General features: G+C 40.7%; 1 protein-coding gene across 1 annotated transcript in view; it reads left to right on the top strand.

The window, feature by feature from the left end:
* The window catches only part of LOC133343847 (tight junction protein ZO-1-like), a 209,840-nt gene extending 187,509 nt beyond the window's left edge, over positions 1-22,331 (top strand). Inside the window, exons 25-30 of the mRNA XM_061553758.1 lie at positions 1,039-1,101; positions 2,010-2,227; positions 4,629-5,319; positions 14,550-14,758; positions 17,931-18,074; positions 20,496-22,331. Coding sequence (XP_061409742.1) covers positions 1,039-1,101; positions 2,010-2,227; positions 4,629-5,319; positions 14,550-14,758; positions 17,931-18,074; positions 20,496-20,590 — 1,420 coding nt within the window. The 3' untranslated portion in view covers positions 20,591-22,331. The remainder of the gene's footprint in view (positions 1-1,038; positions 1,102-2,009; positions 2,228-4,628; positions 5,320-14,549; positions 14,759-17,930; positions 18,075-20,495) is intronic.
* The last annotated feature ends 668 nt before the right edge of the window (positions 22,332-22,999 follow it).

Raw genomic sequence — 22,999 nt, forward strand, 5'->3', positions numbered from 1 at the left:
AGTACCTTTAAACAATAGAAGGATTCAAAATGATAATCTACCGATTGTGCACCACATTCTTCTGATGATACATTTATTTTTCATATAAATTATCCAATTGTTAACTAGAACTCTTTTACAATTGAACAGGCATTGCTAATTACTGCAATTTTAGTTGAATGAGTCATTATTAGCACAATCTTCAAATGCTATTTATATGCCTGCAAATGATTGCTCAGAGTTAACTATGATTATGGTGCAACTCACAGTGGTTAAAAAGAACAAGTTGTGCAAAAATCAATACAAATCGGAGTCATGGGAGAAAAAGTTGGCTGTGAATTATTTTACAAAGCATTTTTTACAAAGTATGAACAGCTGGTGGTGTTGGAAAAGTATGTCCTTGCGTACCTATTAGTAGTGGATGGTCAAATTAACCAACAATTATTTTAACATGTTTAGTTTTATTGGATTTAATTTCTTGTTCGATGCATGTGCAATATACTATTCTTGAGCGATGAAAATGTAGTTTTAACGCGAGGATTGTTGTCATTCCATTCCATGACAATTAAATATGTAGGCTCATGAGCAAACACATGAAACCTGTATGTTGCAAGTGGCGGGTGTGTAAGATCATTCTTCCTTCCTGAATTTCTCCCAAGTCTACCATCCAAGCCTCTTTATGTTAATGTCCGTTTAAATCATGCTCTGTAATGTGAAAACTCCCTGGGTAGGCATTCTCGGCTATACAACCTAACTAGCATCCATTACACCCACATATTCCGCATGCGAATGCCTCCAAATTGCTTCTAATAAATTAACACGAGGCTTGCCAGAACACGTTTGCCTTGTGACCTCCAGGGCTTTGAACGTTGCTTACATTGCTGTTTTTCGCTAAGTAATTTGCCCTATTATGACTCAAAGGTTTGCCTGTACATCAGACAAGTTCAGATCTCACAACCTATGCCATTTTGAAAGCCTTCGTGTCGTAATTTGTTCTGTTCTGTGTGGACCTCTGATTTGTATAATCTTTTCCAATAATGCTCTTCTTCTTGCATTTAGATTTTCTAGTCAGTCAAGTAGCTATTACAGTGGCAGCGGAGGCGATGTGAGAGTATCGTACTGGTAAGAAACTTTGCCTCATTTCTCATACACACACTCAAAGAACATAGATTATCATAGTGAAGTGTGTGTCACCAATACCGCTTACATTCAATGCAATACAGCATGGGAATGCAAAACATGCTATTACAGTAGAGCCTAATTTATTTTTGCTTTATTTTTACAGTTTAATTTCGGGCGTTGGATCTCAACTCCATTTAACCATTAGTTGTTCCAGTTATCATGCTCATGAATACGAAATAACGATGCACGTTAGCTATTGTACATGTTAGTTATTCCATGGTTTCCTTGTTAATGTCTACTGGCCTGCAGGGAATTGTAGTTGTCTGGGGGTCATGGACAATGGAATTGACAGCCACTCTTTGACAGGAAGCATGCTTGGCTCTGAGTCCAAGGTTCGCTTGTTAATTCCCTGGAAATCCCTTATAAAGCGTTCTGGGAATCTTGTCAAGAAGTGTTTGTCTCTTTGCCTGTTGATAATAATGATCCAATTAATATTGCCTTCATATATATATACAAATTTCAATAAAAAAATTATGATCTATTGTGTTTTTGCTCAATTATATATCATGTGATGAATCAGAAAATGTATTCCAAATATGTGGAGAATTTGTATTCTTGAATAAGATTCATTGAGTTAAATGATTTCATTCCTTGTTGCAAAAATGTATGTCCAACCCGTTGTGATTTATAACCCATATTTGATGAATACTTTGACAGCATGATATTTTGTGCAAGATCAAAATAGTTGTATACTTTGTTGAGCTGATTTAACAGCAATGCCTCAAGAATTATCAAAAATATAGGAAATTCTGCGCTGAGGAGCAGAGAGAATAGCTAATGTTTGCAAAGTTGTGATCGTACAATCAAGTTGTAATAATACGTACCTATTTTCAAATGTGAAAACTCAGGAGCAAATCCGTGGACCTGCCTGGTGAGGACGTGGGGCCAAAAGCAACGGAGAAAAGGACAGACGTCCCATTCTGTGGCTCGGTTCAAAACACAGGGATGCGTGCAGCGGGAAGCCAGCCCACACTCTTCGTGGTACCTGCTCAGGCAAAGCAGGGGCAGTCTGGACAGCATCAAGGGTCGCAACAGACGACCAATCCTCCTTCCTACCATTACACAGGTACAGTGACAAGTCACATGGCTGTGAAGTAACCACGACGTTTTCAGTGATTATGTAGTGTCTGGAATCTCTTGGCAAATGTTTGTCTTGCTCTAAAGTGCTCTATCCAAGAGCAGGTCCCACCTCTCTCCGTCCTCTTCGCCTTACAACACCGTACTTTGTATGAGGCTTCCTGAGCCCTAACTGGGGAAGGAGTTTTTCGATGTAAAGCTTTCGTGACTGCAGGGATTCATCTTCTTGGTTCTTTCGGTAAAGTCACGTAGAAGGGAAATAATATTTTATTATGTTTCATTTTTATTATTTCCCTTCTACGTGACTTTACTGAAAGAACCAAGAAGATGGGGCAGGAGAGTTCAGGTGGTTTCCTCTTGCCTTGCACAACAGTGTGCTTTACATTAAACCGTGAACAAGCTATATATGTAGATGTGCAAAAGATAATAATCTCGATTTCATATACACCAAGAATATCCGTTACTGTACTTAGATATGAGGCCAAAGGCAATGTAGCGCTGTGGCAGATTGTGAGTTAAATTCCCGTTTGTGACGTTTGACTCGGGTCATCATCCCCCTCGGGTCCATAAAATAGGTACCACTTTATTGGGGAAGTCAACGGCAGTTGTCCTTTTGAGAGACTCGTCCCTGTAGTAGGTCTCTGGAAATTCCACCACTGGCTGTGGACAATGAATAGTCAATGAGCACTACCTTCATGCTGACCACGTTAAAGCTCTTTTGAGCACAAAATTACTTCAATCGCTGAAGAGTCAATTGAATGAGTAGCGTAAGTAAGCTGTGACCGTTGTTAAGAAGAGACGGGCCCCGGCAGTAGGAATGTGGAATTTCCGCTCTGGTTTATGGTTGCCAATGGAGATGAACAGTTCCGACTGTTTTAATGAGTTTGGTGACACTTTGACTTTCACGTTGTAATTTTTTTGTGTGAAATAAGTAATTGAGTAAAACCACTTTCAGTAATGCAGCTCGTGTAGATCATTATATATTTTTTCACCAACAGCAATTACACTGTCTTCAGATTACATTCACCAATGCTAAAAAAGGTTTAAGGTAATTTAATTCTGCACATGTATCATGAGTTTACAATGGTGAATGTTGATTACACCTGGAAGTTAGATTTTCATCCATTTGTGAAGTCCTCAATATCCTACATGCTACCTCATCTCCTTTCACAAATAGTTATGAATAACAATGTGTGAGACTCGGAATAATTCCTTAATTAATAACTTGGCACAGATAACATCGTTAATAATTCCAGCATTTCAAAAAAGAACTCTCATCCAGGTACCTTTAGAATTGACGTAATAGCGTTCGATTGAAGTATCCGTTATCTTTGTATCCTTGAGCTGTCGGCCAAGAATTTTAACAAGAAAACTTGTGATTGACAATGCATAGGGAGGACATGGGGGTGTGAGCCATACTTTCTTATCAAACATAATTCCAGTTGGACTGTGTTGTTTTTGTTATACTTGCACCCCAGTTGGTTATTTAAAGCTTCATTGTAGCGTTTAAAAAAATGATCTTGGATTATTTTAAATACGTGGAATATATGTAATGGATTCTAAACGATACCTCGTGCAATGTGTTACCATCGACACTCGTGAGACAATAGCGAAGTAGCGTGAATAGTCCCGTAGTATCATTCACAGCATCCTCTTCATTGTCGTGCTCTGTTAAATCTAGATGATTCAAATCTCATTTCTTTAGAGCTGCTTTTGTGTGTTTAGTTTGTTGTCCTTCCCCCGCACCTCCAATTAGCACGGTTTGCTATGTACGATGCGAAAGAAGTTCAACATGCAACATACGTGCATACATGCTCGCCTTCATAGATGCTCACTAACTTGACTTCCCAGACAGTGAGTGCATTCTTAAAGGGAGATGTTTGTCAAGGCCAAGTTTTTTTGTTTAACCAGATGAGTAATTTGCTAGGGGGGTGTCCTGGGTCACCAAAATGGCAACAGCAAAACTAATAAAATAAATGACGGCAATGTAGCAAATTTTAAATTATAAAAAAAATCTGTCACATGACAATTTTAAATCACAAATGCAAACAGATGTTAAATAATAAAATCACTCGCGTAAGTTTTCTCAGGCACATTAATTTCTGACTTATCACAATGGAGTTACAAATGAAGTTAGACAAACATGAAACAGATATCGGGCGACTATTGTACTAATATATGAAATAGACAAGAATACATGTCATATGTCTGTGTGTGTGTATATGTATGCATGTGTGGATATTGTCTCAAAGTTTACATTTTGATAGTACCCCGATTGATCCAATCTGCACGTAACATTGTTCAGCCTAAAATGTAATGCCCTTGCAAAAACGGTTTGCTGTGCTCTCCGAGTAGCCTCAAATCACATTCAACAATGCAATTATTTTCAGGAATGTCTCCCAGGGAGCAGCAAGCCCCCACATCCAGGCAGGAGGAAGCCCCCCAGAGCAGTCACCAGGGCCCGTACCGCCAAACCTCCAGGGAGGACACGCTGCAGTCAAGATACGGCTCGCACAGGACCTACGCTTTTCCCCAGGCCGCTTTGCCCAACAGCGGCAACGTCCCCTACCAGCCGCCAGCCTCGGCTCACGCAAAACCGTCGCAAAGCAACGACGGCCATTACGCGCCCCCTGCGGCCGCGTATGGCAAGGTGTTGGCGGCGAACGGCGGCGCCTGCGCCACCACGTACGCCGTGACGGCCGCGGCGCGCCACCCGGCCACCAGCAACAACAACAGCAGCAGCGGCGGCAGCAGCAGCAGCAACGGCGGCAGCAGCGGTAACCCCACGAGGGCGTTCGCGCCGCCGTTCGCCGCCCGCTTCCCCTCCGGGGGCGGCTACACGGGAGCGGCGAGGCCGTTCCAGCGCAGGTTCGACAGCCCCAAGTTCTCGCACAACTTGCTGCCCGAGGGGGCGGTGCGTGCGGGCGATGGCGCGGCTGCGGCGGCGGTTGTCGGGGTTTCGCAAGCGCCGTCGCAGCACGAGTTCGACAGCGGCACGGACACGTTCCCGCGGCACGGCGACTACCGGCCAAAGAGCCACCTGGACGGCCTGAATGCGACTCCTAAAGCCATCCCTGTCAGGTAACGGGGGTGCTGGTGGTGGTGCCTTCATTCTGCGCTCACCTTTGTTAAGGCAGAATCGGAATCTTTATTTAGTTATGGCCTGAGCGCTAATCCCAAAGCCATCCCTGTTAGGTAGCGCGGTGCTCGTCGTGCTGGTGGTCGTGGTGGGTGCCCTTACGCTGCACTCAATCAAGGCACAGTCAGTATCTTTATTTATTCTGTGGAAATGCTTTGAGTTATGAAGCTCTTTTTCACAGATGTCCATTGGGGGCAGGTCAGAAGGTTACATCCACAAACGGTACAAAAAAGGCATTGGGTAAATCACAAGAAGGCAAAATGCATTTACATGTTAGCTACTGTGGTCCAGATTGTGGTGGGGTAATGTGTGGTTATATACCCATTGGTGAAACGCCATGCTCAGAGTGTAAATGTTGTGGATTTGCTAGTAATGAATTGGCATGTTCTGTTTACGTGACAAACCTTACTAGTTGGTTGTGTCTGGTGGTGGCGGGTTTAGGACACATTGATATTTACGCGATCTTACCCAAAACAAAATCTATATTATGGTACGCCATGGTTAGTAGATCAACAGTTGTTGATCTACTGACCACCGTGGAAGAGTAGGCCAAAATACCCTCGAGGTGCTTTCTAGTGCTCCGTCTATTCACGCCTCTGTAGTCGGTCTTGAAAAGTAGGCTAATGGTCACTTGAAAGGAGTGGGGATGTCCATTTTTGCCATGTCCTTCGAACCAATTGTGCTTAGACATGATCATTTATGAGCAACATTGCTTGGTTTTAATATACCATCCCAGTCTCATCATGGGGAGGTTCGAGCCATGGGCCGAACAACCATGCGTCCTTTCATGATTATGATAATTACGTGAACGAGTTATCAAAGCACAAATCATATTGACTTTTTCAAATTCCTCAAATAGAAATTTATTCAGCGCATGTGAATACAGACTTTTCAAGTTAGTATATATATTTTTTATACACTTAATGATTGTCATGAATATTTAATAATCATTATGCACATGCAATTTATAATGTAATGGGATGTATTGACTGATGGTGAAGGACGGGCTGTATTCAGCTCCCCAAGGCCTGAAGCAGCTGAGACGCACTGACCAATCAGAATACACCGACTCCGGCTTAAAACTACTGCATTGCACATTTTGTGCACACTACCAAAGTAGAACGTACATTTTTTTTCCTTCAGTAATTTTGTTCGATATTTTGTCGCCTCTTAAAAGTAACTTCAAAACACTGCCCTCGCAATGCTGCACCTTGAATGCAGATGTATAATGGGGGGAAAGAAATACAATTAACCACAGCTTGCTTGTTTCGGCGTACGTGATTTTTTTTTCTATAAAGCAATACAATCAGTGAAGAGTTTTATCTATCGTTCCTGCACAACTTAGCCCAGATTTAAGCGTATGCGCTCGTTTTTTTTTTTGCAAATGTTTTAAAATTCAAGCTCACGCTGTTACGACCGCATTGAACTCGGCACTCGACAGGCACATGTGAGTCCTTGGGAGCGTGAAGCCCGCACCTTCAGTTAGCACGGTTAGCTACGTTCGGTGCGAAAGAAGTTCAACATACATACATACTTACAAGCCGTATTATTCTTTTTATCATCAGAGGTAATTAAGGCTACATGACGAGCAGACCTTTTGTGATCAATCAATCTGCAGGCAGACTGTGCCCGCGACGTCTTTAGGGAGCAGCGGGAATCGATGGCAATCCTTCTTCCTGGCCGGGTCCCCACAAGGAGCTCCATTTCCCTGATGTTTATCGGCACTGGAGCGATGTCGGGACTTTGGGCTTGGAGCACTGCGCAGCGGCCTCGCAATGAAGATGGATGTGGCTCTCATCTTGATTGAGCTCCCGCCGTCTTGCGCAATTTAATTTCCATTGACCTGAAAGAGATGGTGGGGGGGGGGGCAGGCAGGGGAAGGGGAGTTCGCCCCAAAAACATTGGATCATTCTTTTAACATATTGAACACTTTATAGTTTCAAACGACATTACAGTTCCCAATGGGACTACCTTATTTACCTAGCTGTGGAGTCTCACGTAAGCCGTAGTCTGCAGTTGTGTTTGTTGAAAGTGCCGTGGCGAATGTGGTGTGCGCATGGCGCAAATGTAGTACAGTCCATTGTTTAAATAATATAGCGTTTGAAAATGTAAAATTGTGTTTTAGAACAAATGTTGCAGGATTTTTTTTTCTTTCAAAAAATAATTCTAGGGGTTGGAATATTGGATGTCATTGAAGCTGTACATAAACGAACAATAAATATATTTTTAATAATTTGCAATTTTTTACATGTGAAATATAACCTAAACTCTCTAGGGATAGGCTAGAATGTATGTGAAAAGATGCAATGGCACAGTAATGAGTCCCGCATACTACAATGGTAATTGTACTATTTTAATGACTAAATATATGCTGAATGTCATGCACCTGCTCAGGGGTGGATGCTGTAGGTCACAACATGAATGTTAGGCTGGGCCGAAACCATAAGATTAAGGCACTTTTAATTAGACTAATGAACACGGTTGGAGAAAATGAACTGTGTTCGAACCAAGCCATTATTACGCTTTGACATTCTGCAACAATGACCCTCTTCTCTTTACATATCATCATGTTGATAACAGCACATTATGGTTTGTCATTTAGCTTTTGCAGACTGCCTGGGAGTATTCGTAACAAAAATGCCACCTAAATTGCATGCGTGGCAGCTACTCTATAGCGATTCATGCAAAATAACATGTGTTTATTTAGCATGATGAAAGACCTTTATTCATTTTTCTCTCTTAATATAGCAGCTATCCTGGAATTAGTCGTGCACTGAACTCTTTTAATGGCTTCCCTTTGTTCTATTGCCTGGTTGGCTTTGGTCTCTTTTCATCATAAAGTGCACAGAAAAGTACGTAAGGCACCCCTTATCAGTGCCTACCTTATTACAGACCAATTCAGACCTTATTGGTCACCTCGTGCTCCTTATAAATCTCAACGTTCATCCTACGAAGTCCCATCACAAGGGACAAAAACCATGTGGCCCTTATTGAATCGGCTGTACGCCGTATGGAACTGAAAACTCTATTTCCCTGTACAATAATACGGGGCAGTATGGCTTGACAGGTACGGTAAAGGTAGTTTAGCCTGAGGTTGTAACGCAATCGTCGGTACACGTCGTTGTCCTCCGGATACCTCGTTGGCATTACTTTCACTACTTAAAATTGCACGTTGAAATTCACAAGCTGAACCAATGTGAGGCACCACAGCTCTTGTTTTCATTATACTATACAGTAAAACCTTGGATTGCGAGTAACTTGTTCTGCGAGTGTTTTGCAAGATAAGCAATTTTTTTACAATAAATTTTAATTTGATAAACGAGCGAGGTCCTGCAATACGAGTAGTACGTGTATACGCTTTTTTTGCCGAGCGTCACGTGATCACAACTGATACACGAGTGCTTTGGATTACAAGCACATTTCCGGAACGAATTATGCTCGCAATCCAAGGTTTTACTGTATGTCCGTTTATGGGCCAACTAACTTGCGAAGAAATCATCTGTCTTCTGACCCGAATGTGGCTTGTTTAACTGATCAATTAATTTCAGTCTTTGTCAAGTCTATAGACTGATATTGGTGATTGATTGGCTTCTGTTCTTCATTACTCAGACATACGTACCAGTTGGTCAGGGTAGCAAGACTGCTATTTTACATTTCATTTGATTTTCGCAAGTGCAGCATTTGATTATGAACATACGAGCGACTCCATTAAGTACAGTATATTCACTCAAATTGATTGTGGTTGTATTTGCAAGGTTTTTAACAGCAAAATCGTATTTATATGTACTTCGTAGCTAAATATTTTCTTTAAATGCAAGTTTTCAACGTTTCACTTTCATACGGAATTACTTTCATTACTCGTGTGAACACAGAATTACGTTTTAAGTGCATTGTTTTTCACACGGTTAAAACTAAATGTTTATAACTTCTTGTTTCCTAATGATGAGTATATTTGCAGTAGTCTGCAATTTTCACTCCGATCAAATTAAAGTGGTTGACAGGTCATAGAAGATCAATGAAATATACATCGAGCGAACAAAAGTGTTCTATGTTATTATATACTGGTTTATTTGTTTACGTAAACAATGTTTATGCAAATAATTTTGGAGTAACTTCTGATGGAGACGTTTGTGAAAGTTGCGCAGTTTTAAACCAACTTGAAATTGCCATTCCTCGGCTTCTATAATCGGTTGTGAAACACTTGGAGTCTTTCCCTCTTTGTTATCAATCACAAACACTTTATTATTCATTGTTTTTATGATCATTCATGCAGTGCAACAAGACCTGCGTAAACAGAAGGCCTACAATGTAATGAGGCCACGGTGCATGACAGGGAATCTGATGACCTTTTTCACTCAAGGCAGTCGACTTAATTCAAAAGGCCAACAGCAGTGTTGCAATCCTTTGCTGGGCAGCTTAAATTTAAATAAATAAAAATACTAATAATTGAAATGGGCTAGATTGTTACATAATACACAAGCTCTACATGTGTTCTGATGCTGCATATTACAGCACGACGCTCTGGACTTTTAACTCGTGCAAATCGCCATAGTCTTATTGTGGTTTGCCTCAAAGAATGTGTCATTTGGCATCGTCACATCACAGAAATGCAGCACCCATATAAGTTTGTAATAAAACACTTACAATGGAATATAATTGCTTTGAGTTGCATTAAAAGCAATATTGCAGAATAGGAGAATGTTAGTTGTTTATCTACTTTGGCTATTGGTTCATGATGATGGATCGTATATTCAGCTGCACCGCAGATGAATGTACGATATACGATGCACCGCAGATGAATAGCAGCTTTACCGCATGGCTGTCGATTGCCAAGTCAGGCTGCATAACCGCTTGTGTAGCAGTTAATTAAATATACGGCTCGTGATAGATTGCTGTGGTATCTCGTTCCTACGATACATCTATAATAAATGTTTGCATTAAAAAACTGTCTCTAAACTCGCCCACTGTTTGCCAAATACCGAATGTATATAGAATTTAATTTTTTACCCCATATGATAATGTTATAATGTTCCCACAGGCACTGCATTATTTTGTTATTATAAGAACCGGTCATGAACAAATACAATAGCTCACATACGTCACTTACACTGTCGCCCAATGTCGGCTGCAACATTTGTTTGCCGTTACTGTCAGATTTACACAAACGTGTAAAATCACAAGAATATATTAGGCTTTTTTGCAATTTCTTTTTTGCAGTACCTTTGTGAGTGGGCATTCAGATATGTTTATGAATGTCAGTTTTTCCATGCTACTTTTTAAACACTACTTATCACGGTAACATGACTACATTCAAGTTCTCGATAACGTCGTCGCCTTCCTTCCACCCGATCTCCGTAGACCACGAGGGTGAAACAACAAAGTAGAATTGGGAATGTAGCAAGATGGTAAATGTTACCAGTCATCGTCATCTCCACAATCAACAATATCACAATCAACAACATCATAGCTTGACTCTCTGTCATAACCACTGTAATTACTACCGCTGGTTTCTTTACCCACCACCATCATGGTCAACAACATTACCCCTCAATTGTCGTCTGGAATGCTCTTCCTTCTTATATTAGGAAACCACTGGAGCTTATGCACTTTTTAATCTATATTGGAAACTCATTTCTTGAGAACTGATTTTGTGTTTAGTTTGTTGTCCTTCCCCCGCACCTCCAATTAGCACGGTTGGCTATGTACGGTGTGAAAGAAGTTCAACATATATACATACTTCACCACACCCATCACCCACAGGCATCACCACCACGATCATCACCTTTGTCATCACCAGTAACATACTCATCACTACCATAATCATAAACAACACGTCAACATCACATTAAACCGCTTCACATAGACTAGGCGGCTTGTGTTGCAGCAGCAGCAGATATGTAGCAGCGGGATATACAACGAAAACACCAACAGCAGCAGATTGCAGCGCAGAAGTAGATTGTACGGCGACAGCAACATCAGCAGCACAGTTGCTGCTGATGTTGCTGGTGCCCGACAGCCAATTGTACAGCGGCATTCTGCTGCTTCTGCTACGCGAGCCACATGGTCGCAGTGAAATTATTTACTAGGTGATGTTGGCAATGGTGCACAAGCACTATTGACCAAAACAAACTCAGCGCATTCGTCAATGACACCGCCTCGTATACACGAAGCGGTCACAATCTTTGAGCTTTTTCATCTGTACTCACTGGGAACATTTACCATCTTGTTACATTCCCACTCCCGATTCGTTGTTTGACCCTTGTGGTCTACGGAGACCGGGTGGAAGGGAAGGGGCGACTGAAGCAACAACCGGTGATGAAGTGACACACAGAGCCGTACCCGAATTAAAGATCAAATATGAACTAGAAGTCAAGGCTGCGGAAATCTCAAGTCTATGCGAGACAACTATTTAGAAAAGTAATGCATTTGAATCGACACGTACTGTTATGGTAATTTTCTCAAACTGTTTTTGAAGTCTCTTCACATCTCAAACGCTCGATGTCCATCACTTAATAATTTAACACGAACAAAGAAGTAGATTAATTGCCTTCACGTAATAAAGGCTTTCATTAGAAGAGGCGTGATAATGACGGCATTTACAGGTTCATGAACGTCTCCACTATTTTATTCAAAAGATAAAGGTAATGGGAAAATAACAGTGTTGCATCAGTCAGTGAAATATTCAAAAAGGCAAGCTTCTAAAAGGCATCAAAGTGTCTCAGGTGAAATGTCACATGTGCTTTTTATGGATTTTGATGGTTGATGTTCACCTTTAAAATGTAAGCATTAGAGACTTTTAAAAAAATATTTGATTTGATAGTTTTACCTTTATAAAGAAGAGCGTATGTCGGGGAAACGGTGGTGCCAGGTGGCTCAAGTGGTAGAGCGAGCGACTCGCAATAGGAGGTTTATGAGTTCAACTCCTGGTTGGGTGTCGACTCAACCCATCATCCCTCCGGGGTCGGTTAAATGAGTATCACAGTGTGGTTGCCCTATGGATAGATTTGTCCCCACCATAGCAATGTTGATTTTTTTTTACCACAAGCTTAGGTCTGTAAATGGGAAATGAGCATCACTTCAATGCTCATTGGAGCAGGAAATTACTTTCATTTTTTTTGGTGGTACGGTGGTCAACGCATTGCACTATGAACCCAGTAACTTGAGTTTGATTCCTGGCCATGGCTAACATCAGTAATAGGTAATATCTGAACTGTGCGACCCTTCTTGAACTGCTTCTGGACCACTGTGCTGTTGACTTGTGAATTGATTTAGGACCCCTGCAGCCTCTCTAAATTCTATGTAATTAACAACATTGACATGAGTTCATTAATTGAAATGTTGTTCCCGCAGTCTCGACAATAAGTAATGCAAAACGATAATTATATATTTTTTGCAAATCAAATTGTGACATTATGCATGCTCCAGCGATTCTAATGCTAAACTATCAGACCAAAAACATAACTTTCTGAATCAAATAGTCACTCCCTACAACCATTTAAAAAATATACTTTATTCACATTATGATCCTGATTTTCTCATCTGATTCAGATTTTTATATCAAAAAGCTGATGAATGGTAGTACACCCCTAACGAGTATATTGTTCGTGAAAAACGGCTATGAACAGAAATTGTTTTCATATGCAGCATTACTTTTGGCAATTCAGCCTGTGGTATATTTGTGTGTGAGCACAGAAATCTGACATGTAATGATTTTAGGATTTTATTATTTTAATATATAGCTGCTATACCATCGCAACACATAAACCTCTAACCCAATATGAAGTATCTGGTGAACAAGAGCCTACCGAGCGGTCTCGTGAAATAAACTGTGAACTTCGCAAATCAAAATTCATAATTACGTTAACAATACAGTGCTTGCGTACTCGTAGCACAGTGTTCAATGTAGCCTTTGACATCTGACCCTACCATCGCCCACTTTATATTTCTGCGAAAGTAAACATCCCAGTTAAAGCCTGTGATGTTTTTACGGAGTTTATTTCAGGAATGTTTGCCAAAAAATAAGTAAACCTGGATTTATTTGTTTACGTGCCTGTAAATGCACACACACGTAAATGTGTATGCACTCGTGTGTGTCCATAACCTCTATTATGGATAATATTGGTCGTCAAAGCTTACGTGTTAAACTGACTGGTGTATGTGTGTGCACAGCTATGCACGTCTGGGCATCAGGTGTGCAGCTGTGGCTCCAGAGTTCGGCACAAATCAATTTCTCTAAGTGTCAAGTAAACACAGTGTCCAGCGTTGCTAATATCGCGAGCTACCATTAAATAATTGAATAATCTCAGATTCAAATAAGTATTTTTTCCATCCATCTCTTAATTCAGCAATCTTCTATAGGCAGTCGTATGCAGCCTGCCCATGCTTTCTGACAGCTGCAGTAAATGTACGTGGTTTTATCATATCGCTTTACTGTTACTGCTCACGTTTTAGAAAACAGCAATTTAGTGTAATGGTTTCACAAATATTGAGAGGTTGCCAGCTGTTACTAGGGAGAAAGCACTGGCAGACCCACACACTAGCAATTTCTCCCAATCGCTTCTTTAAGGCTGCATCGCACGGTTAGACACGATTCCAGTCTCATTTTCAATTTTGACCCTGGGCCATTAGTCTGTCAATAGAGTGCGGTGATTTGCTATGTATAATATCAATTTAGTCATTTGCAGGCTCGTGTTCGAATGTGGCAAATTTAGACCCATGACGCTGGCACACAATTGCCACTCTTGGCGAATGACATCGGGGGGTCTTTAATGTCCACTGTGAAGTAGAAAAGCGCCTATCATCGTGGTCATTACGCCCACAGTAATAATTAGGGCGGTCACTGGATTCGAAACGTGATCCTCCAAGAAGCTGTCGGGGTCAGAGTCACACGCAACAAATTGGGACCACTACTATGGCTTATTGCTTTTTGACCGTCAAAGGGTTGTAGCTCCCTCCACCCAAGCCAGTCATTCACAGGGGGTCCATTCCTCCAGAGCAGAAAGGCTCCACGTCCATCTCAATCTGACGCAGCCGGGCGTGACGAGACCGATCGACTGGACGCTTGCAGCCGCCACTCGGGGTCTCACGCCGCCCCTCGACATGAACACCGGGTTGGTCAAGGAACGCGGTGCTAATGTGTACCGTCGTTGATGTGCCGTGTTTCTTTGGGCAGCCCCAGTGCCTTATCGGAGGAGGAAGGTCATTCGGTGGTGGCAACAGCGAGAGGAGTCTTCGACAGCAATGGTGGGGTGCTGAGCTCGGTGGAGACCGGAGTGAGTGTGGTTGTGCCACGCGGGGCCATCCCTGAAGGCCTGGAGCAGGAGATCTACTTCAAGGTGTGCCAGGACAACAGCATCATCCCTGCACTCGACAAAGAGAAAGGTGATTTCTTTCCGTCCGTCTCTTTCCGTCCGTGGCTTATTCGTGGATTTAAGAGCAGTGGAGATGGGGAATATTTTTCGGCATTAATGCCACCGTCCGCAGGATTTGTTTTGATGTTGACAAATGATGTCTGGCGATGTCCTACTGTGGCCCAAATATGTTGATGGGGAATGCCCTCGGGTACTCAGAAACATTGTGGCTTCCATGCAGTCTTCCCGAATGGACGAGCTACGTTTCTGTATGCACCATCGTTTTCTGTATGCAGCTTGAATGTGTCATCTGTTGAAGCAGTTGAAGAACATGACACATAACGTTTGATCGAGATATTTTATTTTTTCCTCATTCAATATTCTCTGTGTGGTCAAAGTAATTAACGAGGAATTGTGGATAAGCAAGTCTACAGTCGTGCTTTGATTATCCTATATCAATAATGCTTCGAGGAGCAAAAATATATAAATAATTGAAGATCGCTGGACCTGTCTAAATCACACACTCTGTCCAGGTCAGGGCACTCCCCCAACTTCCTATTGCTCAGAAAGCATTGGACCTCCTCCAAGATTACAAGCAGGTTTTGTGATCTCAATTTTCCTACACTTGCCAGCAATATGCCGTCTATAACATTGAATATTCCTACACGAAAAAAAATCCATTATATTTAGCATATTTTCAATTTTCCCTGGGTTGATATTCTCCGAGAACATATGCTAGGAATTCCTGCAGATCTCTGCAGGCTGAGATTGTGGGTTAAAAATATCTCTTATCAGCTTCCGGTATCAACAAATGTGTCAAATATTAAATTGCCGATGTCTGCGCTGGAATTTAATACATTTAAACACACGTAGGGATTTGTTTGAAAGAAAGGCACAGCAACGGGCCTGTGTGGTCGTGGCTCTTGCCTCATTCATGATGAAGAGGTTTGATTAAAAGAAAATCTAACTTTCCTAATCATGTTTCTGAAATAACATGATAGACGTCTACGGATGTGTGTAGACGTTCAAAACGTCGTTTCGTCGTTGCAGTTGTTACACCGTGAACCAATGTCAGGGAAATACTCAATTGTCACATTGTGACACTTTGAGTGCTTACACTCAAAAAAGCTAAATGACCTTGAAGTCGTCTATTTGTAGCTAACTGCTGCGATGCAATATTCTACTTAATACATTGATGTCGTTGATGGTCTTGAACTTGAACAACATTGAACGGTTCAACGCATGACTTTGGCAACATGGGTTTAAAATTCATAATTTTGACTTTTTTTTATTGATTATCATGATTTTGTGGAGCATGTGTTGTTGTTCCATGCTCATTTAGGTTAACAATCTGGCACAAAATGGCCATTTCTCACAATCATACATCCCTTGTTGGAGATAAAGGCTGCTTAAAGGGCCCCTTGTGCCTTTTATGTCTGTTATTACAGTCATCAATTAATAGATCTATTCAGTGGTTGCATGCAAATCATGTTAAATAATGCACTTAGAAGTAGTTAATTGGGAAACACATGTACTTGTGATTTAAAGAACGCTTGCTCTCTCAAAAGCACAGCAATTATAACTGCACCATGTTTTACAGTTAATAATTGAAAAACACTTCACATTTAATATTTACAATATCTAATGTACAAGTGAGAAATATTGTGAATTAAAGGTGATGGTGGTGGGAGTTGAGATTATTGTGATAAATTCTACTGTATAAGAAGTGACAAAATACTGCCAACATTCGGCAACTGCCTCCGTGTGCTCTGAGCGTAAGCAAAAAACCTCAGGGATACGCTTGTGCGCAGCTTCCCATGTAATCGGAGTAAGACCTGCAACATGCACCAACATGCATGTCTTCACATCAACCGATACACTGATTAAAACATCCAGAGCATCATTTGTGACTCACCATACAGGGTTTATACATGCACCTCCACCGATCCGGTTCATTGCATCGCGTGAAAACGCTGCGGCCTCTACTCCAATGGGGAAAACAAAAACTGGTAAACGCCTTGGCCAAGGCTTTGCCCCACATCTTCCGTTAGCTCTTGGGGCAGACGTTTCCAAAGCAGTGGCTCGTCATTTCAACAGCAGGGACCATAGCCCCAGTGACATGCCGGCGGTGACGCGAACCTTGTCTCGATGCCGGCGGGAATAAGGCAAGGTAAAATGACACAGAAGGCTGCCTCATGTCCAGACTGGATACAGCTCAGACGGCAGGACCGAATGGACGCTTCGCCTTCACTTAAAACATCGTTGTGTTATTAAGCGCGAGATAAACATCTTCCTATTTTTAGGTTCATATGTAGTGTACCGCCTATTGGAGCACGTTTGATTTCTCAGTAAAATTGGACCGCAAGGGCCAAAGAAATGTAAACCTGCTTCCTGCATCCTGCTTTCAAGGATCAGGAATTGAATATATTGTGTTTGCTAATCCCTTTGATAACTTATATCTTTATATTCCTTGAGAGTTTCTCTAATCCCATTGAAATGAGAATTGAGGTCAGGAATGCATCACTAAGTTAATTATGCTAATTGTATTCCTATTGAAATGAGAATTGAGCCCAGGAAGGCATTACTAAGTGTATTATGTAAAACATTTTAATCAGGAATATTGCCATACTTTTTAAGTCTTATCATGCCCCATGGTATACATTTATGTCTCCCAACTGTTCACAACTCTACCTCCTTTAAAAAATAGTGCTATTGACTAATATGTTGAGTTTATTACTTTCACTTGTGAATCATTGCCAATGCAGTATCACCGAATAACTCGTCCATATACTGTATATCTAAATTGCAACGAATGTGCCTGATATTGTTGGCTGAGCAGAGCTGAGTCTGGTTAATACTTGGTTGCCTGGCAATCGCAGGTGTTGTTATAGACTTGGGCTGTGGGTTGGCTTGGAGACAGCAGAATATAGCAAATGGATTCTTGAATATATCTATGATGAGCTCCTGTGTCTTAGTCCCTTAAATGTGGAGGCTTTCTACAGGTAAAGTAACGGTGCAGCCCTAACATGTCTTGTTCATGCCACTAGAAGTGACTCCGCTAGAGGGAGCTCTGTCGGACCACTTTAGCGGGTATTTGTGTCGACTGTTATCTGCTTGCTACAGGTATCCCACGTATAGTGATGGCGTTATCATGATTACAATGCAAGATCACCGTGATGCCATTTGACTATTTTCCTTCTCAGGCGAGACTCTATTGAGCCCGCTGGTGATGTGTGGGCCTCATGGACTACGCTTCCTCAAGCCTGTGGAGCTACGATTGCCGCACTGCGCTGCCATGAACCCTGATGGCTGGTCCTTCGCACTCAAGTCCTCCGAGTCCATCACAGGCAAGGATGCGTTCACTCACTCCCTATTTGAGCTGCAGCTACACATATCTATTCAGGGTCGTCTTGCGCAAACCCTTAGTAGGATGGTCTGATAGGAACAGACTAACGCAAAGGAGTGGGAATTACACATTCCTATGGCAAGTACCAGTCTTATCCATAAGATGAGTAGAGGGGGAAGCCTCAGCCGAAACAACATCATGGGGCTAAGGGGTTGAACCTAAAGTGTTGTAAAGGATGTGGGCGATTTACATGTCTCTGTGTGTACTTCCCAGTTTTTTTTACTTCCAAAGAACAATTAAGTTGACCCTTTTATTCCTATTCCCAGCGACGTAATGAGACTGCATGCCTGGATATTAGAAATATCCACCTTCACAGCTAGTCACACCACAAATTCAATTACTGGGTGTGACCGCCAGATGATTTCATGCAAATTAAACCATTGGACTAGGTAATGAAAGGTCATGAGCATACTGTTTTCTTGATTAAAACATGCTTCAGGAATTTTGGAATCTTTACTTCATAGTGTGAATATATAGTTATGCTCATCGTATCCATGTCATATATATATAAAACCGTTGATTGTTATATTCCAAGTAGTATCTATATTTTTACGCAGCTCTTGTGCGATTGTTTCCAAAAGTCACCAATTGTTCTATCATTATACTCACACGAGATACTTTCACTATCACAAGTTAGATCACCTGAAACAAAGACGAAAATTAACACTTTCGTTTGTTCCTTTAAAAAGGCAAGTGCCTCTTTTCTTCCTGCAAGCAAATCGTCGTGACAAATCAATGGCTTCTGGCTTCAATACGACCTCTCACAAAGCACGAGTCTATCTGGTGATTGCTGCCATTTGCCAATGGGTGCTGTATAAACATTGACTGGGGTTGTTTTTAGCTTTGGCCAGAGGTTCATACTTGCCATTTAAGTTCCCTTGGGGGAGATATAAGAGAAGAAGAAATCACAATACATTATCACAGCCTGACCAAGCATTTCAAGGTGCGGTGCTGTGTTGGTGATCGTGAAAAGTATTTTTATGAATGCAGTTTAAGAAAAGGATAACGCCTTCCATGCATGTAGGTCACTTGAGCATTTGATAAGTGCGCTAGGGAGAAAATGTATATGTCATAGGGACAGATGGATGGGACAGCACTGTTCGTTCAGGATATGTGTCCTGCTAGGCAGTTTGGTCCTGCAAGAACTTCAGTTGTTTTTTGTGTGATTTTCATTGCTATTTTAAGCGACTGTCAAACAGTTTTACTTGCCTTACATGTAGAGGTTTTGAAGGTAATACACAGGATACATTTCTCAGACGCATTGCCTTCCCCCTGTGAAATTGTTTACATGGATAACCCATACGAAAGAAAAATAACCCATAGCCTCCTGTAAAAACCTGACATTGGGTTTGTTTTATGAGGTTGTTGAGTGGGTTTTCAATCATAATTCATGCTTCAAATATGATACAACAGAACGCTGATGTCGTCTTTGTCACTGGAGATAAATCTACGTATTCAGATTAAACACTGCCCTCGAGAAAAAAAAATATTTGGTGAGCATCTAAATTATAAAAAGATGTATTTCGATTTAAAGCTTTCGTGACTGCAGGGATTCATCTTCTTGGTTCTTTCGGTAAAGTCATGTAGAATGGAAATAATAAAATAATAATAAATTAAACATAATAAAATAATTCTCACGACGTTTCGGCCACAACGCAAGCAGCCGTCAGACGCTGTCTTCTCGACAGACCTGCTCTCCACCTGAGGACGGCTGCTTGCGTTGTGGCCGAAACGTCGTGAGAATTATTTTATAATGTTTTATTTTTATTATTTTATTATTTCCATTCTACGTGACTTTACCGAAAGAACCAAGAATATAAAAAGATAGTTTTTGAGATATGAAATGGCTTTCATAGGATCCTATGAATGTGCTGTTTAATAATTGTTTTCAGAGTTAATATAGTCATTTGTTTACAATTTTTTTGTGGTATTTTTTATTTTACCAAAACAAAGAACATCACATTCGTACCGGAAGAATGCACGAGTTCATCCTGAATGCATATTGATCCAATGAAGTATTTTGACATTACGTAGTTTGGTAGTTTCGTAGGAAGACAATGTATTATAGTTTCAACAATGCAACTTTACAATAAATAAATAAATATATGAACATGTTGTAATTACATTCACATTTTATGGAAATGTGCCTTGAGGTGTATATTTTTAAGTTGACATTTGAATGTAATCATAATGTGCCCTTACAGCAGTGCCTAAACAAATAAACAGCACAAGAAAAATAATCTTATAAATGCAACATCCCATATATATATCCAGCTGGTTTGCTATTTGCGTCCTAAGTAATGTGGTATTTACAAATGTCGTGCACAATATTTCGTGACATTTTCCTCACGTGTCTGTGCAGGTGACCCGAGAAGATGGCATAACATGGCCTTGCCAGGGGATCCCAACTACAACATTGGCGCCAACAGCGTCTCTGTGCTCATTGACCACTTCTGAGGAATTAAGGCCGTCCGAAACTACCGCCCCCCCGTTACGTTCAACACACTAACATGGCACCATCGTTGGTGGGGTCATGGCCCTTTCAAAAAGGTTTTTGTACTGTGAAGAGAGAGACCCTTTTGACTCTTAGTAGGAATATTGCATCATCAACTTGAATTGGGGTCCCTTTTTTCTAAACCACACGATTTCTAACGTGCTGTAGATTTTCTAACGATGCATCTTTATATTATATTGAGACTTCAAGTGCACCACGAGGTCATACAAGCAACACCGTTGGGTCGTTTATCCGCATTTGTGCATATATTAGTTTTTAGTTTTGAAAGTTTCCAGTATATTTCAAAAACACACACAGTATTATGTTTTGCTTCGTCCAGTCGACATGTTACATATATAAATACCACAAGTATTGTTTATATTTCATCTTCTCTAAATGGTATTGAATGCCTCAATTGCTTACACTTCTTGTGCTGTCTGAAATGGTACGTTTAAATAGAGTTTGGTGGTACTTAGAGCTACGATGTTAAATGCTTGAATTGGACACACTCAGGCACCGCAAATCTTTACACTGTCTTTTTATATAGCAGTTATAGCGAATGCTTTCACTCGTCATTTCCTACAGCTTTTCATGGTCTCAAACAAGCCAGAACAGTATGGCCACGCTGTACATACTTTAAGAGAGAAAAAAAGAAAGTATATCAACTCTAGATATTTATCCTTAAACCTTTATTTTAGAATCGGTCATAACTGGAGATGATTGAGGCAAAAGTAGCACTCGTGCAACGTACAATCAATGTACATAAACAAAACCCACTATAACAGTGACATTTTGACTCTTGAAGGATATTTTACATTGGTTTTCTGTCAATATCAATACAAATGCCTTATACATTTTATAACACGAATGGGGTGTTATGTTTTATACTGCAAACAAGTGACCTGTGCAAGGTTGTTTTTTATATAAAGAAAAATGACAATTTTCTTTTTTCGAATTACTTTCTTAAGTCTTTTTTTGACGGCTATCGTTAAGTGATGATTCAGTGGCGCTTGAATTGACACCAAGTCTAAATCATAGTTGATTTGTCCATTGTAGTGAAGGTAAGTGAAGCCAAGTTATTTTGTATGCATTTGCACCATCCACATGTTACGTCATCGTCAGTTATAGTTTGTGAAATACTGGTAAAATGGAAAGTCGATTCCTTGCTGTTTGATACAAACTGTACAATGCATTCTATTGTACTGGCCCCATGGACTTCTTTCTCGTTATGACAAAACTAAATAAAAAAATATATCTGCCTGCTTTTGAAGAAAAAAAAATACATAGCAATAGTAGTTTATCATGGGAGATCTTTTTACAGTTGCCCATGATGACAGAGCAATAAGTAATGAACATGAAGCCACATGTTGTGACTTAAATGAAGTGATTTAGACTCTGCATGCTTTATCTTTAAACGGAATCCCAGAGCACTGTTTGTAAAGCTCAACAATGCTAGATTGATGTTTTAACTATTCTCAATATGCAACTCTGAGCATAGGCCCCCAGTTATGGCAGTCGAGGTTGACAGTATTAGTTTCCTGTAGCTATAGCAGCATCCACAGACTTTATCAGTATTTCTTAAAGCAGTATTTTAAGATATGTAAGCACGGGACAGCTTGTAAACAATGTAAGCTGTTGCAGATTGTTACACCTTTGTGTCATTATCAAAGAATAAACATATTTGTGCACAAATTGTATTTGTGTCTTAAAAGTCTCATCACTACGTTTTTTTTGCCAAAAACACAGCAGCAATTTGTTTATGTAGCGATAGAATACATTTTTTTTTCCCAGAGAGAACGTGCACACACTGTCACGTAATGTCCACTGTGTAATCATTTCCATTCACGTATAGCGCTGAGCAGACTGGATGTTATATTACGACATTAGATATAAGGGCAAACGTTTCTTGGAAACGCCTTCATTGTAATGAATGTAAAAACCGAAACAGCAGCAGGCCCGAGCATGACACAGACATTTATTGTAGCAAACGTTTGAAAGCAATAAGTTTCGGAAAAAAGCAATTCTATTCCTGACGAGCCGTATTTATAAATATTTGTCATGTGTTCCAACACGTGTTTTTTAGCTGCTGCTGCTGCTGCAACCAAAGACATGAGGCGATGCAGCGCACGGTGAAACTGGTTGGGCCATGTTTACCTGCTGCAAGCAATACTTAGTCGTATTTTTAAAAAAGCGCACATTGTTTCGAGGGAAACTTATGTTTGCGTATCATTGAGTTTTTTTTTGCTTCTCTGGGTTCAAAAGTTGTTTGTTTAATATCACGTTATGAATTTTAAGCCGTTCGGAATATTTGAAATAGAAGGAATTATGATATTTCATATTACAGTGCTTAAGGGCCGTCCATAAATGAAGTC

Source organism: Lethenteron reissneri, chromosome 18, assembly GCF_015708825.2.
Source record: "Lethenteron reissneri isolate LAM-NWPU_2019-01 chromosome 18, ASM1570882v1, whole genome shotgun sequence".
Classification (NCBI taxonomy): domain Eukaryota; kingdom Metazoa; phylum Chordata; class Hyperoartia; order Petromyzontiformes; family Petromyzontidae; genus Lethenteron; species Lethenteron reissneri.